The sequence below is a fragment of the Opisthocomus hoazin genome, chromosome 9 (assembly GCF_030867145.1).
Source record: "Opisthocomus hoazin isolate bOpiHoa1 chromosome 9, bOpiHoa1.hap1, whole genome shotgun sequence".
Classification (NCBI taxonomy): Eukaryota; Metazoa; Chordata; class Aves; order Opisthocomiformes; family Opisthocomidae; genus Opisthocomus; species Opisthocomus hoazin.
Window position 1 is genome coordinate 6,192,338 of NC_134422.1, and position 14,671 is coordinate 6,207,008.

General features: G+C 36.2%; 1 protein-coding gene across 3 annotated transcripts in view; it reads left to right on the forward strand.

The window, feature by feature from the left end:
* The window catches only part of LRP1B (LDL receptor related protein 1B), a 760,762-nt gene that overhangs the window by 476,870 nt on the left and 269,221 nt on the right, over positions 1 to 14,671 (forward strand). For all 3 annotated transcript variants that reach the window (XM_075430359.1, XM_075430360.1, XM_075430361.1), the window contains 4 exons: positions 4,950 to 5,072; positions 6,676 to 6,816; positions 10,650 to 10,775; positions 12,644 to 12,760. In XM_075430359.1, coding sequence (XP_075286474.1) covers positions 4,950 to 5,072; positions 6,676 to 6,816; positions 10,650 to 10,775; positions 12,644 to 12,760 — 507 coding nt within the window. The remainder of the gene's footprint in view (positions 1 to 4,949; positions 5,073 to 6,675; positions 6,817 to 10,649; positions 10,776 to 12,643; positions 12,761 to 14,671) is intronic.

Genomic DNA, 14,671 nt, shown 5'->3' on the forward strand with positions numbered 1-14,671 from the left:
CCCCATGCATAAAGACCAATTTTATTTTCGCAGTATCATCACCTTCAGATCTGGATGTGGGTACAGAGTCCTGTTCCTGTCGATTCTTTAACCTTTGTATTTGTAATAGGTATATACCTATATGTTGAATGTGTACACGTACATTTCTCTGTGTGTATACAAAAATAGTACATGTGTATATGAAAATAAAGTATAGTGAATATTTTCCCAGCATATACTGGCTAAATATTTTGCATAGGTTTATTTCAGAGGTTTTATATACCATACATACTAAATATTGTTTTATTGTTTTACTTCTCTCTAGTCTTACCTTTTTTTTTCTGTCTAGCAAAAAAAGAGCTGGTGATTTACAGAGGGAAGAAAAGTTTAGTTTTCAAAATGGTGCTAAAGTATAAAATGGGAATTGCATCTGGGTATAGGCAAAATACTTGGTATGTAATATGTGCATGTAAAAGGTTGTTTAATTTTATGTTTCATTTAAAACTACTGTATTTAAAGAGTTAGATATGTAACTAACACTTCTTGGAGAACACAAAGACTTCTCTATCTAAAAGTGCATCTTTCAGTTCGTTTTTCCTTTAAAAAAACCTTTTTTTACAATGTCTCACTTAATCCTCTGAGGTCCCACTGAAAAGCTTAGTGGTTTTCTTTACAATGTGTTTATACGAAGTATTCCCTTTCCTGCTGCATGATATTTTTATATGTCCAGCTAGACTTTCTTGGGGAAAGCCATTGAGATTGACACTTGATTATGGAGTGCTGACGTACAGAGAGCCAACTTGTTTCTGGTTTTATGAGTGTGGAGGCAATGCTGAAAGTTTCTCCTTTCTGTTATTGCAACATCTAAATTTTCAACACCTAAACCGAACTGTAGTATGTCAAGGTCATTGTAATAGTGTGTCCCTTATGACAGATGCTTTTCAGGTACTCACTCTTACTTCCAGAGTCATGTGAAAACACAGTGTGTTTGGGGGGTTTTGTTGGGTTTGGGATTTTTTTGAGGCAAAACCTACCCACAGACTTATCCTCAAGTTGGCCAAATTTCACAATGCTTTGAACTGGGTCTGCTAACAGAGGCTGTGGCGATTGCTTTAAATACTTAGTACTTGTGCTGCTTGATTTGGTACTGAGGAAGTTCCTTTATTTTTAGAAAAAAGGGAGATTTAAAAATTAATGCAGTTGCTATTAGCTTGTAAATAAGTTAACACCAGAGATACAAGGCTAAAATATTACCTTTTAGACATTTTTAGCTGAATGAGCTTAAATCTTGAGAAATAGAATTTGTTTCATTACTGCTTTCTTTGTCTGAAACTGCAACTGGAATTTCGTAAGCTAACTGCATCTTTCAGGATCTTCCCTTTATGTCATGCTCAGTGAGACAGATCTTGCATTTCTCCCAAAGGAGCATAAGCATTTATTTTAAAGAAAGTGAAGATAAGGTTTTGGTGTTTTTTGGTATATTTGTGCTGAAAGAGCAAGATCAAAGCTGAACCATGTGGTACAGAGAAAACCATAGTAGTTCATTTTATGGTATGAGTTGTATTTTATAACTTATGCACGTGTCCCTTAGAAACATTTGGCTCTGATATTTTGAGCTTAGTGTTTTGATGCTGCTGTTATTGTTACTCTCTGTACAAGCAGAAACCATGTCAATTCATTTTGGCATGGTTGAATTGAGACTGGCATTTGTATTAGGAGCTCTTTTACAGGATACTTGACTGTGCCAATCCTGCTTTGCTATGGGTAGCAACGTTAAGCTTCTTTTGGTCTCTCCTTAAAAAGAGGTGTTTTTCACTGTCTTTGTATCTCATGAGGAGTGATCCTATTGCAGAAGAACTTTTTTTCCTTGCTTTCAGAGATTAGAATTCATCTTACATTCCTTGGTGTAGTCTTTGGGTCTACATGCATCAGGAATACTTAAAAAATGGGGAGGTGGTGGGAGGTATAGTAATCATAGGAATCAGATTTACGGTCAGCATATGAACCTGCCAAGGCTATGGGTATTTCCTTGCTATGGAAGGGGAGGTTGCTGTTCGTGTGTAAGGAATTCTTGTGCAAGTCCATTTACAGCAGTTAAAATAGCATCTTCTGAAATCAGTTGGTATTTTAACTCCTCAGATTGCAAAGAGCTGCTTGAGCCTCAGGGTGCTGCTCTTCATATGTGTAGTATGATCCTAAAAGTAGGCTTACACAACTTTAGCAGTGCTTGAGGTTAGGTTTATGGGAAGGTACAAACAGAAATGAATACTCATGAAAACATAGAAGTATAATAATTTCTAAGTAGTAATAAATACTTCAGAGAATCTTTTAAATTATATGATTAAAGGCATATGATTTCCCTAATTTTTCTTTTTTCTCAGAATGATGACTGAGATGCATGCACCTTGTTGTTTTAGCTCTGGCCTAATCTTTAGCAGATTAAAGTGGAATTTAAATCATATGCAAGTGGCAGGGCAGCAGCTGTTTTAAAAGCTTCCAAAAATATGAAATCTATGATAACAACTTTGAAAGTAGTTTTAAAATTTTGGGACTATTTTAAGAACACACATATAAAATAGCGGTTATGAACAGCAGTTGAGGAAATTTAATTTCATAAATACTTGGTAGCTAAATGAGTTCCACAGCTTACTCAGTAAAGACAATTCATCTTTTTGTTGTGCTGCATTTCAGGAGACATTTGAGGCTAGGAGTCTCCAGCAAGACTGACGAGACTGAAGGTCTCATTACACCTTCAAGTTCAAGATTCACTTAAAGCTCACTTTACAAATCTGTTTATCTAGGATCTTGTTGCTTCAACTCTTGTTACTTGTTTTTTTCCTTGTTGTCATCCTCTCCTTTATCACTTAGCAAGTAACCTACTCTGCTGTAGCTTGTCATCCCAATTATGAGGTTAAGTAGGAACCTTTAATCTTCAAGACAGACCAGTTGACTTTGATCTAGTGATTTAATTTTTATTTTGTTTGTTTTAGGCTTGCATTCGGCTTCAGAATCATCATGGGTTTTCAAATAGTTTTCTATACTTATCTTAGACTTTTATTTTATAGCCTTGTCATTTTTTAGTGATCTGACAAACTCATCTATATTCTTTAATTAAATAATTGCAAATCTCTTTGACCTGTGCTCTATAATTCTGGATTCACTTCTGAAGATTGTGTTGTGGTTTGTTTGTTTTGGTAGCTTCTGATATCATCTCAAATCTTTGCGTTACTGCCATCCTTTGATTTGCATAATGAGTAGCCCTGTAAAGAGGTAGAGAGTTTCAAGGCTACTTTTTCCTGAGGTTTTCCAAGATTCTGTATCTGAGGTTTTCCAAGATTTAGATGGAAATACATCTCTCTTTTGATGTTGTGTTCACATTATTTGGGTTTTGGTGAGCACATATATAACAATGGAGTTGATTTTTGTTTTAGGTCCTAGTCTAAAACATGAAGTCAAGATTTAATAAAGTACTTTAAGTGCCTAGTCTAAATTTAACTGCTCTATCTAAAACTGTGATCTAGCCCTCCCACTTCATAGAGATTTCCAGTTTTCTGTGTTTATACAGCTGTGTTCTTGCCGTCTCCCTCACACCCTGCTTGAAAGGACGAGTACCACAGTGGCCTACAGAATCTTGTATTAATTATTTTACACAAATTTATTTGAAAGTTCATTGGGGTTTTAATGAACTGTGGACAGGTTTACTTCTAAGAAGTGATGTGTGCTGGGTCAGAAAAAAACCTGGGAATAGATTATTATGAAATGTTCAAGGACTGTAGCGTAAGATGTATTGAGATGCATCTTAAAACTTGAAAATTTTCAAAATCTGAAATTATTTGCTAGTTATCTGATGTTTATTTCATAATTTGAAAATGCTTCCCTGCACATGCAGCTATGGCTCTCACAAGACAGGTTAATATGCGTGTCTGTATCTATCTCTGTGAGAATTTAGTATTATATTTTCAATGAAAAGAGAAGTGGTAGTGCTTTGAGGAGAGGAAATTGTGTGGAGTCTGTTTCAACCTAGGAAGCTGGTGTTTTGTACACCTAAAAAGGAAGTGTGGAGGAAAGGAACATCTGCTTTTACTAGGACAGGAAGATGAAGAAAAATAACTTAAATTTAAAGTTTCAGCAGACATGAAGTTTTGTAGCTTGTCTGATCACAGTCAGTTATCACCAACACTTGAAATTAACAGAGCTTTGGTCCTGAGCCCTTGAATGTCCTCAGCAGTGCATATCTGAGCAATCAGGTCATGACCAAAGTGACAGAAACAGGAATCGTAACATTTGCTTCAGTGGGCTTTGCTTTTAAGTCTGCTTTCCAAAAGAACAAGGCAGTGAAGATGCAGCAGTCCTTGGTAGCTGATTAAAGCACCTGACAGCTGTCAGTATCTTTGTGTACACGATGTACAGTGTTGGGGAAGAAACAATAACACAGAAAAAGAAGGCAGCAAAATAACAGATGCTTTCAGAAAAGAGTAGTGGAATATCTGCCTTGTATTCTATCTGCTGTTGATCTCATTAGACTTTTAATTTATTGCCTTTCTTTTTTTTTCTTAGTCTACATTTGTAGTCACGTTGTTTTAACATGTGCAGATGCCAGTATACTTCAGAACATTCTTTTATATGCTGTTTAATTTCTTAAAGCTACTAGATGCATGTAGCTGCGTGAGATTAAATAATAATGTGTAATATTTGTTCTCATAAAAAAGGGAGATAGAATGTTGTGAGCTGATGGTGTAGTTGTTTTTTTTTTTATTATTATTATTATTATTATTACGGTTATTGCAGCCTGTAACTAAAATTGTTTAAATATTATAACCTGTAGTAACCAAACGATGAGAATAATGCGTCCCTAAAATAAGAGAAAAATAATTATAAATAATTCTTTGTGTGCTAATGTTCTAAAAAAACAAAAATGTCTTCTTCTAGCATAGCTGTTAGTTTTAAAGTTGCTTTTTTTATTTTCACAGGTGATAATGCATGTCGTGTTAATAATGGAGGCTGCAGCACTCTTTGTTTAGCCATTCCTGGAGGCAGAGTTTGTGCCTGTGCTGATAATCAGCTTCTGGAGGAAAACAGTACAACCTGCATGAGTAAGATTTTTAATTGATATCTGAGTTGATGCTACTGTTAAGATGTCAAGTAAAATCTGAAAATAAAACAAGAAATGCAGTCTCCTGGAGGCTTTTTGCAGTTCTATAAGGCAAAGAAATATTCCTTGAAGAAAGATTCTGATTGAAGAGAGTTTATTAAATATAGTAAAGATTTTTCAAAAAAGACAAAATATTAAGTACACAATATTTGAGGACAAAATGCGTTAGATAATATTTTATAATGTCTGATATCATAAATCACTTACATGTTCCACTGACCTCTTTCAAAGAATATCAGAAATACCAGAAAATGTGAGTAAACCTATATAAACTGGTTTCAGATTATTATGTGGACTAAGTATCCTAAATTAAAGCCTGACATAGAAAATATTCATGCTGAAACTGTTCATAAAACGTGTCAAGCAGATAAATTTATATATAATAGGTCCTGACACAGACTATGCGAATTTCACTTTTTGTTGCGTCACTTCCTTGGATATCTTCATTGAAACGCCATTTAAAAAAAGTGTTAGTATTAAAGTGTGGGATTTACAATAAAATATAAAAGCTCATCACATAGTAAAGGGTTTTTTTTTTAATATTTAGATCTAATATTTGTGACTTACTCAAAATTCTCCTTTTTTTTTCTTTGTAAATCTCATTGATCTATTTCATGAAGTGTAGCTTGTAAAACTTTACCTAGATCTCCAGCAATAAGTCTAGCAGAGACGAGTAAAGCGTAAGGATTATTTCATAACATGATGAAGGTTATTGAGCTTGCAGTTACCTTGAATTTGACCCAAATGCGTGGCTGGCAGAGCCATCACTGTTGCTAAAGAAAACTATTTTTATTTTTAGCAGAAAATAGTGGAAGGTGGACTTCTTACTGGTAAGATGGAATGTAGGCGTTAGGAAGAGAGGTTAGACACTTTCAGGTCTGAATAAAGCAGGTTTCCTGCTTGTTCACCAACACACGTCACTGCCCGGCTCTTTCCAAGCACTTTGGTGTTCCTCATAGTCATAGAGTGGTGTGTGGTATTGGCACATTAAGCATTCAGAACCTCGTGTTGCAAAATTTATCTGTCTGGATTTATCAATAAGCTTATAGCTTGCTACTTAATTCTACCTCAGTAGAATTTTATCCTTTCTTCTTTGCTGAGTCTGTACCAGTGCATAATGCAGGTGTTTGGGTTGTTGCTTGGATACAAGAATCAGCTTTTCAGTAATCATTTTCTAGCCCTTTAACGTGCACCGGAATTTGGTCTGTGTCTGTAAGAATATCTTTTTTTCACTGTTGATGAGGCACTGCAATATTTTAAACGTGTATTTTTACACTATCATCTAAGCACCAATATAAAAAACAGTTTGAGTGCCATTCTGTTCTGAGTTCTACCATTTATTAAAAATATATTACCTCAACCATACACTCAGATATGCGTGCTGCTACAGGCTTCAGGTGGAATTACCTCAAATATGCAAAGTTTACTAAAAAACATTCTGAAGAGTGTTAACAAGTATTTATATCTATTTATGTAGGCATAGCATTGCATTCTGTATATATCAAGCTGGTAAAATAGATGTGCTTCTTGGATATTTTTCCTAGTTAAACACGGAGAAGTGCTACCGCAGTTGTGCAAAGCTGAACAGTTTCAGTGTAACAATAAGCGCTGTATCCAGGATCGCTGGCGCTGTGATGGGGATGATGACTGTCTGGATGGCAGTGATGAGCGCTCTGAAATTTGCTGTATGTATGCTTTTAGATTTTAACCCACAATTCATACTTTATTTGAAAAAATGGAAACAAAATAATGTAAGTCTGAGGGGAGTCAAACAAAAGCGATAATCCGTAAGTCACTCATGTAACTCTTTCATATTCTTCTTTTCTTGCATATAATAGTAGTAGTCCTTTCTAATGACACTTATGTACTGGTTTCATAGCATAGTACAAGAGCTGTCATCTTTTGGTTTCGACATCATCATTTCTGATTCTTTAAATGCTGATATTTTTTGCTTTGTTTCCCACTATTGCACTTTTTCATAAGGGTCACAGGATAATTCAGCTTGTAAGGGGCCTCAGAATATCTCTAGTCCAACCTTCACAAAGCAGGGCCAGCTTCATTTCAACCTCTAGGAAAGTGCTGGAACAACTAGTCCTGGAAACCATTTCCAAACACATGAAGGACTACAGCATGGGTTTACGCAGGGGAAGTCATGCTTAGCCAACCCCGTACCCTTCTACAGTGATGTGACTAGCTTGGTGGATGAGGGAACAGCACTGGATATTGTTTACCTCAACTTTAGTAAGGTTTTTGACACTGTCTGCCGTAACATCCTCATAAACAAGCTGACGAAGGATGGATTAGGTAAGTGAACAGTGAGAGGGACTGGAAACTGTCTGAATGGCCAGGCCTTGGGGCTTGTGATCAGTGGGACAATGTCCAGCTGGACGTCAGTTGCTAGCAGCGTACCCCAGGGGTTAGTGCTGGGGCCAGAAACCTCCTCATTAATGATTTGGACAGAGTGCATATTCAGCAAGTTTGCAGATGATATGAAGCTGGGAAGAGTGGATCATGCACCAGATGAGTGTCCTGCCGTTGAGAGGAACCTTGACAGGCTGGAGAATTGGATGGAGAGGAAAGTGGTAAAATTCAGCAAGGAGAAATGCATATGGGGAGCAGTAGCTGTAGGCATCAGTATATGCTGGGGGCCATCCAACTAGAAAGCGGCTGCGCAGACAAGGACCTTGGGTCCTGGTGAGCAACAAGATGACCACTGGCCAGCAATTCACCTCATGGTGTCAAAGAGGCCAGGAGCATCCTGGGCTGTTTAAGGAAGAGCATCACCAGCAGATTGAGGGAGGTGATCCTTCCGCTCTACTCAGCCCTGATGAGGTCGTATCTGTAGGACTGTGTCCAGTTCTGAGTTCCCCAGTACGAGAAAGAGAGACACTTATCAGAGCAAGTCCAGGAAGGACTAAGATGATGACAAAGACTAAAACACTGAGATGATTAAGGGACTAGCACATCTTTCCCTGAAGTTGGGAGAGCTGGGGTTTTTCAGCCAGGGCAGAAAGGAAGGCTCAGGAGGGATGTTACCAATGTGTATGGGATGGGAGAAGATGGACTGAACAGGGAGCCAGGCTCTTCTTAGTAGTGCCCACTACCAGGACAAAAGCTAGTGGACACAAAATGAAGTGCATGACATTTTATCTGAACACAAGAAAATTTGCTGTGAGGATAATCAAACACTGGAATAGGTTGCCCAGAGAGATTGTGGAGTTTGTCTGTGGAGGTATTCGAAACCTACGTGGAGGCAGTCCTGGGGAGCCTCCTGTAGTTGGCCCTGCTTGAGCAGGGGGTTAGACTAGGTGACTTCAACAGGTCCCTTCCAACCTTAAACAGTGCTGTGATTCTGTAATGTATTTCTTTAAAAAAAAAAAAAAAAAAAAAAAAAAAAAAAGCCCCAAAACAAACCCCAAAAAACCACAAACCACCCTAAAAAAGCAAACCAAAACCAAGCAAACCAACCCCCCGTGCTTCCATTTTTAAATTAGATGTACTGTGTCTTTAAAAGTACTGTTTTACTAGAGCTGATTTTTTTTGCTCTAGAGGAGTCCTGAAGATGAAATGAAAAATAATAGAAAACATCCCAATTACGTATCAGTGTCATTCCTGGAAGGTATTTAGGTAGCCTGCTATAAAATTAGAGCTGCAGCAGTGAAAATTCCTTTCCTTACTCAGTTTGTTCCAGTGCTTCCTGTTTCTATCATTAGATTATTTCTCTAACCAAATCTTCTTTACTGAAATGACAATACATTAATTTTTTTCCCTATCAGTTGTAGACATGAAGAGCTGATACACTTTTCTGCTGTCCAGCATTGTTCTGTGTCTGAAAACTCTTATCATAGGCTCTCGTTCTTATCTCTTTGAGACAAAATAGCTCTAAGCTGTATTCTTTTCCCCCCGTAGACTATGCGGTTTTTTAGATTTCATTTCGTTTCTGAACTTTGCCAAGTGATCCTTGGGGTTGGATGTCCAAAACCAGATGTATGTGCTTCTTCTGAGGCCTTTGTGAAGCTGGTTAGGCTGAGAGAAGTAGTCTGTGAGGGCTGATAGTCCTGTTTATACATCCCTGGGTGAATCTTGCCAGCTTCACACTGGCCTGATGTTGCTGATACGTACTGAGCTTGTGATTCTCTGCAATGCCTGGCTCTTTTTCTGTATGGCTGTGACATAGTTTTTCTTTTTTTCCTGCATTTGGGCATTTTGAAAGCTCCATGTAGTAGTCATTACAAATTAGTAAATATATATGAGCAAAAGTTAACTACCGTTGAAAAGAATATCTATGTCTAGTATTGAAGTTTGTTTTTTAAAAATGAAGTTTTCCATTTTTAATTTTATTACATGGATGACAACAGTTTTGTTCTCCAGTCACGTTGCAAATTAGGTTGCTTCATAAGTGTTATGAGACTTGGAATGCCTTTCCGGTCAGATTATTAATTAATCTTTACTTACAGTGTTCTTGCACCCTCCACACAACAGACTCTTGAAGGGTTCATATGCTATTGATACCACACTTGCTTTGTGTTGTTTTCAATAGAAAGAATAGGTGGAAAGGTCAAAGATAAAAGCTACTGAAATGTCAAGGATAAGCCTGCAAGGTGTCCTTTCATTTTAAATACGGTTTGTTTCCAGATATATGTTAGGCTTTGAAAAAGAGACTGTGAATGGCTTAGTGGGTGGAAGATAGCTTCAGATTATTTTTAACCTAGCATTTGAAACTGTGTCTGGTTTACCGCTCTTGTGTAGATCAAGATTAGGAAGATCTGCTAGTAATAGAGCTTGTTATTAGCATAAAAGAAGCAGAACATACGTACTTACCGCACCTGCAGAAGCAGACCAGTAGTATTTACATAATTTCTATGCGTTCAGTGTTCATCTTTCCCATGATATTTGATAGCTAACAAAAATAGGTTTGAGAGATATGTGCGCTCTGGAATACCAGATTATTTGTCAGTTTTACGCTGTGTTGCATATTTCACTTCTTGACACCTACAATTTCATGGTAAGTAAACAGCAGATCTATGTGTGGCCATTGACAGTAATGTGCGTCATTTTGGAAGCATTTTATAACCTGCCCAAATCCCTGATCGCTGTGGTACAGTATTTTGGGTATGCGCTTAGCAACTTATATCCGTTAGCTTTGGTGTTTTCTTTTGTTTATATGCACTTCAGTTTGCAAACCTCATCACATTGATAAAACGTGATTGAGGATATTTTTCTTTAAGGAAATAATAATCTTGTAAAATGCTTTTATCACCTAGTAGTAAATAGAAGAGGATCTCCATATTAGTGCTAGTATGATAGGAGAATCTTTACTATTTATTGTTTAATTTATGATTGAAGTACTGTAGTATTTTTTAGTTGGCTGGTTTGCTGAACAATTTTTTTATCATGGTGATTAGATATATGGGATAACCATACTAACTGCATCACAAGGGAATACCACTTAATGTATTTTCAGCTGTTTTTCTCTGATGATTTTCTTAGGAAAAATATTTTCTTTTTCTCTCCCCAGTCAATCATAGTTGTCCTGATGATCAGTTTAAGTGCCAAAACAATCGCTGCATTCCCAAGAGGTGGCTTTGTGATGGAGCTAATGATTGTGGTAATAATGAAGACGAATCAAATAAAACCTGTGCAGGTAAAAATTTTACTTGGTTGTGCATAAAAGTTCACAAACTCCAGTTTCATAAACAGTTCAAGACTGTTCTGAACTGAACCAATCTGCTACTAGTAATCTGATTATTGCCATTTTAAATTACTTCAGATTTTGATGCCACTAAGGCTGGAATACAAATTACGTTTTACTTAATCCTTATGCTTTACTGTGCTTTCCAAAGTAATTCAGCACTTAATCTATCCATATGGGTTGACTGTCAAAGCACTGCTTAGGTACAAACTTGTCCCTGCTAAATCTTTTTTGGCAGTTAGAATTTTGTTTGTTAACATGCTGTGATGAGTGCTATGTCACTACTAAATTTGATTTTATGCTGACAAAAGCATAATTAGTTATTCAGTTTCCCCTTGGTTGCTTGAAATTGTTTTCATTTGTAAGCTGTTAACGGTATAGTGGATTTTTAAGGAAATACCAAGATGAAGATTGTTTACTTACTCCACTGCAATAAATCATGGAGCTCCAAATCTGTCCTTTGCTTGTATGAATGTGATGTTTAGTGCTTGTCGGTAGAGTACACTGAGCAAGCATTAAATATCTGATATACAAAGCATCAGGCATCAACAAGCTAAGGACTTTACAGATGATGTTACACTGAAATGCATTGATAGACAGCATACAATGTATATTAACATACACCCTGAACTCATTTTCCTTGATGTAAATTTTCGTATGTATCATAACCTGTTCTGGTTGTTACTTGGGCGGTCTGGCTAAAAGCACTCCAGCACAAACGCAGTCGTATCACCTCTGCAGTATTAGCACGGATTGTAATGCTTCGTGATATTCTTTGATAGTCATCTGTGTGCTTGTAGGCTAAGAATCTGATTTGAAGACCACATTTTGCATCCCTGTGTCAGTTGGCTATGGGTTGAATTTTGCGTTCTTGTTTTTCCTTTTGTTCCTGCAGTGGAAAACTCTATTCATGTTTAAAAAAATACTTCTTTGAAATATTTTAAAATTATATTCTGCTGTTGTATTTTGGGCTATTTCTATGCAGAAAAAGGAAAATGGTAAATGAGAACAGCAAATGAAGAAATAATCTTTGGATTATTGGGGTTTCTGATATATCAATCATTTATTTAAAGTGTGGAACCACATATAGATGAACTCTAAAAGCTTAAATTTGGAATCAGAATCTGTGTCACTGTCACTGGCATTGTAGTTATGGTTTCACATTTTAAATAAAAAAATACAGGTAATGTCAGTTTTATATGTTAGCTTTTTATTGAAGTTTTACTGTTCATCAGCTTTTAAAGTAATTTATGTAGTTACATAGCATGATTTCTATTAGTGATATTTTTTTCTTCGGCAGAAAAACTTACCTCGTTTCCTTTAAATGATAATTACAGTTGAATATTTGTAAAGGCAAAGATTCTAAGAACAGGGAGGCACATCATACACATCCTATATTACCATTTTTGTGTGTAAATATGAATCTGACTAGATTGTTGTTTATGTTACAAAATACAATTTATTAATATTCTAAGTTATGCCCTGATTTTTGTTGACTTCAACTCTAGCACTAATTTTATCAAAGATTAATACTCTTCTACCACTTAGTTTTGTACAATTGCATATAAAATTTCATGTTCTCATATATTGAAGAAATTGCTAAGAATTCTACATAACAGAGGTAGAACAGAGTCCTGCAGATGACGTCGATTTTCTCTGAAATCAAAAGAGGTGAATGATGTTTAGTCAGGTCAGGCAAAATCTGCAGCAGGCCAGGAGATGCCCTCCAGACCTGCAACTTCTGCGTACAGACATGCACCAAGAGACCTAACAGATTTGGTCCATTTCCCTTGCATTTTTGGAGTGTTTTGTCTTGACAGCAAGAACGTGTCAGGTCGACCAATTTTCTTGTGGGAATGGACGCTGTATTCCAACGTCGTGGCTGTGTGACAGGGAGGATGACTGTGGAGATGAAACCGATGAAATGACATCCTGTGGTAAGTAAATTTTTTTGGGGGGAAAACAGTAAAATTATTCTGCAAAAAGTTAAACATATAAGGATCTTTTTTTGAGACTGACAGAAACGAACATATAGAAAAAATTTGAGGGACCTTTTTGGTTTTACATGAATTGATAATATTCTTTCCGAAGTAGCGAATATAATTCATTTGATTAATAAATAAACCCAAAGCAATGTCTGCATTTTCTATTAATGAATTAACTATGTTACCAAACATGCAGATCAGTCAGCTTAACACTTTTTTAATTTGCAGCACATGATCAAATACTGTGACCCTCGAAAATTGATATTTATCTTGGCCACATACCTCTTCACCCTCACCATATTCTAGATGTCAATAAAATCAGACTGTTTAAAGTTTGAACAGAAGGATGTTTTGATGTTGTATCTTGCAGAAGATGATTAGTCTTTCTTGGTTACAGCATGAGAGAGTATCAGCAGCTCTGCTGATGGCCGCTTTGCTGAGATATTGCAGAGAAGCGCACTCTCTCTCATCAGCTGCTCCCAAACAATTAAGGTTTTTCTAAGTCCGCGTGACTGCCTTCATCTGTTTGGCAGGTCACAGGTAGCTGCTGTGAATCTGAGGGCAAAAGGGTCAATGAGCTGTCTGCAAAATACTGTGTCAGGGTGTTCCCTGTTTGCAAGGCAATATTTGGGATGTTATTTGACTTACTAATACAAGTAAGTGTGTCGCAATACAATGAGATATGTTTCTGATATTACTTTTCAAGAGTTTTCCATAAAGAATGCGAACTAAATATTTCAGTAGCATCAAACATGTAAACTCAAAGTGACAGGTTGTGCACAAAAAAAATAAAAATCTAAAGTGTACTTGTTAGGGTACTTGGTATTTAGACCTATATTTTTCTCAGATATAGCTGATATCCTAACTTGATTCACTGTTATAAAAATAAATTATTTCTTAATCAAAATCAAACTATGAAAGCAGTGTAAGTGATAAAAATATTACCTTAATGATCCCTAAATTTTGTCTAATTTTGAGTTATTCCTGACTGGCAACTAGCTAATACCCATTAGTTGAGTTTAAATTGTTACTTTTTAAGTCCATGTGTAGTTCTCAGCGTCTCCTCCTTCTATAACTGCGTCCAAGATTTCTCATAATTTTTGCATGTAAATAGTTGTTACTTTTCCTGCAATATTCACCTGTTTTCTCTTGTCTTATTTTTTTATTGTTTTCTTTCTCTTCTTTTAATGGTGACATAAACCAGAAAAAAAGAAAGCTAATTTTGTATTGACAGTAATTGATATCTGATCAGTTACTTCAAAATAGGTGACGAGATAGAATCTAAATCAAAGTAAGATCACTATGTGAGTGAAAATGATATTATTATTAAGGTAGACTTCTAATTGCCGTGCTGCAAATCAGGTAAGTTCTGTTGTGTACGGAAGCAGAGTAGGTGATCCCAGTGGACTCACTATATTTTGCAATCTCTGAAATTATGACGTCCTATGTGATGGTACAGCATGGCACTTGGTACTAGAGTAGTTTATCTGATTAGCTGTACCTTGTGTTCTTAGACATCTTATCAATATACAGATGTTAATGTCATCTTTTTAATTTCTTCCCATGTGTTTTGTGTGGTATCCTGTCAGCTGATCTGGAAGTTTCTTCAGATCATTTAGTCGGCATTGATTTCACCTGCTGTTTTTCAGTTTGGCCATATTTTACATAGGTTTCATGTTTTAGAATCTTGATTATTTATCGTCGATCACTGTGGTTGTGCAAATGTGTCAAATATTTTTCATTCTGCCTTATAATTTGATGGATAATGGACATGCTGATGGCATTTATTTAGCTATTCTATTTATTGATATGTATTTTCTCCTATGAAGCACTTTAAAATTCTTCTTATAGTCACAAGGTTTT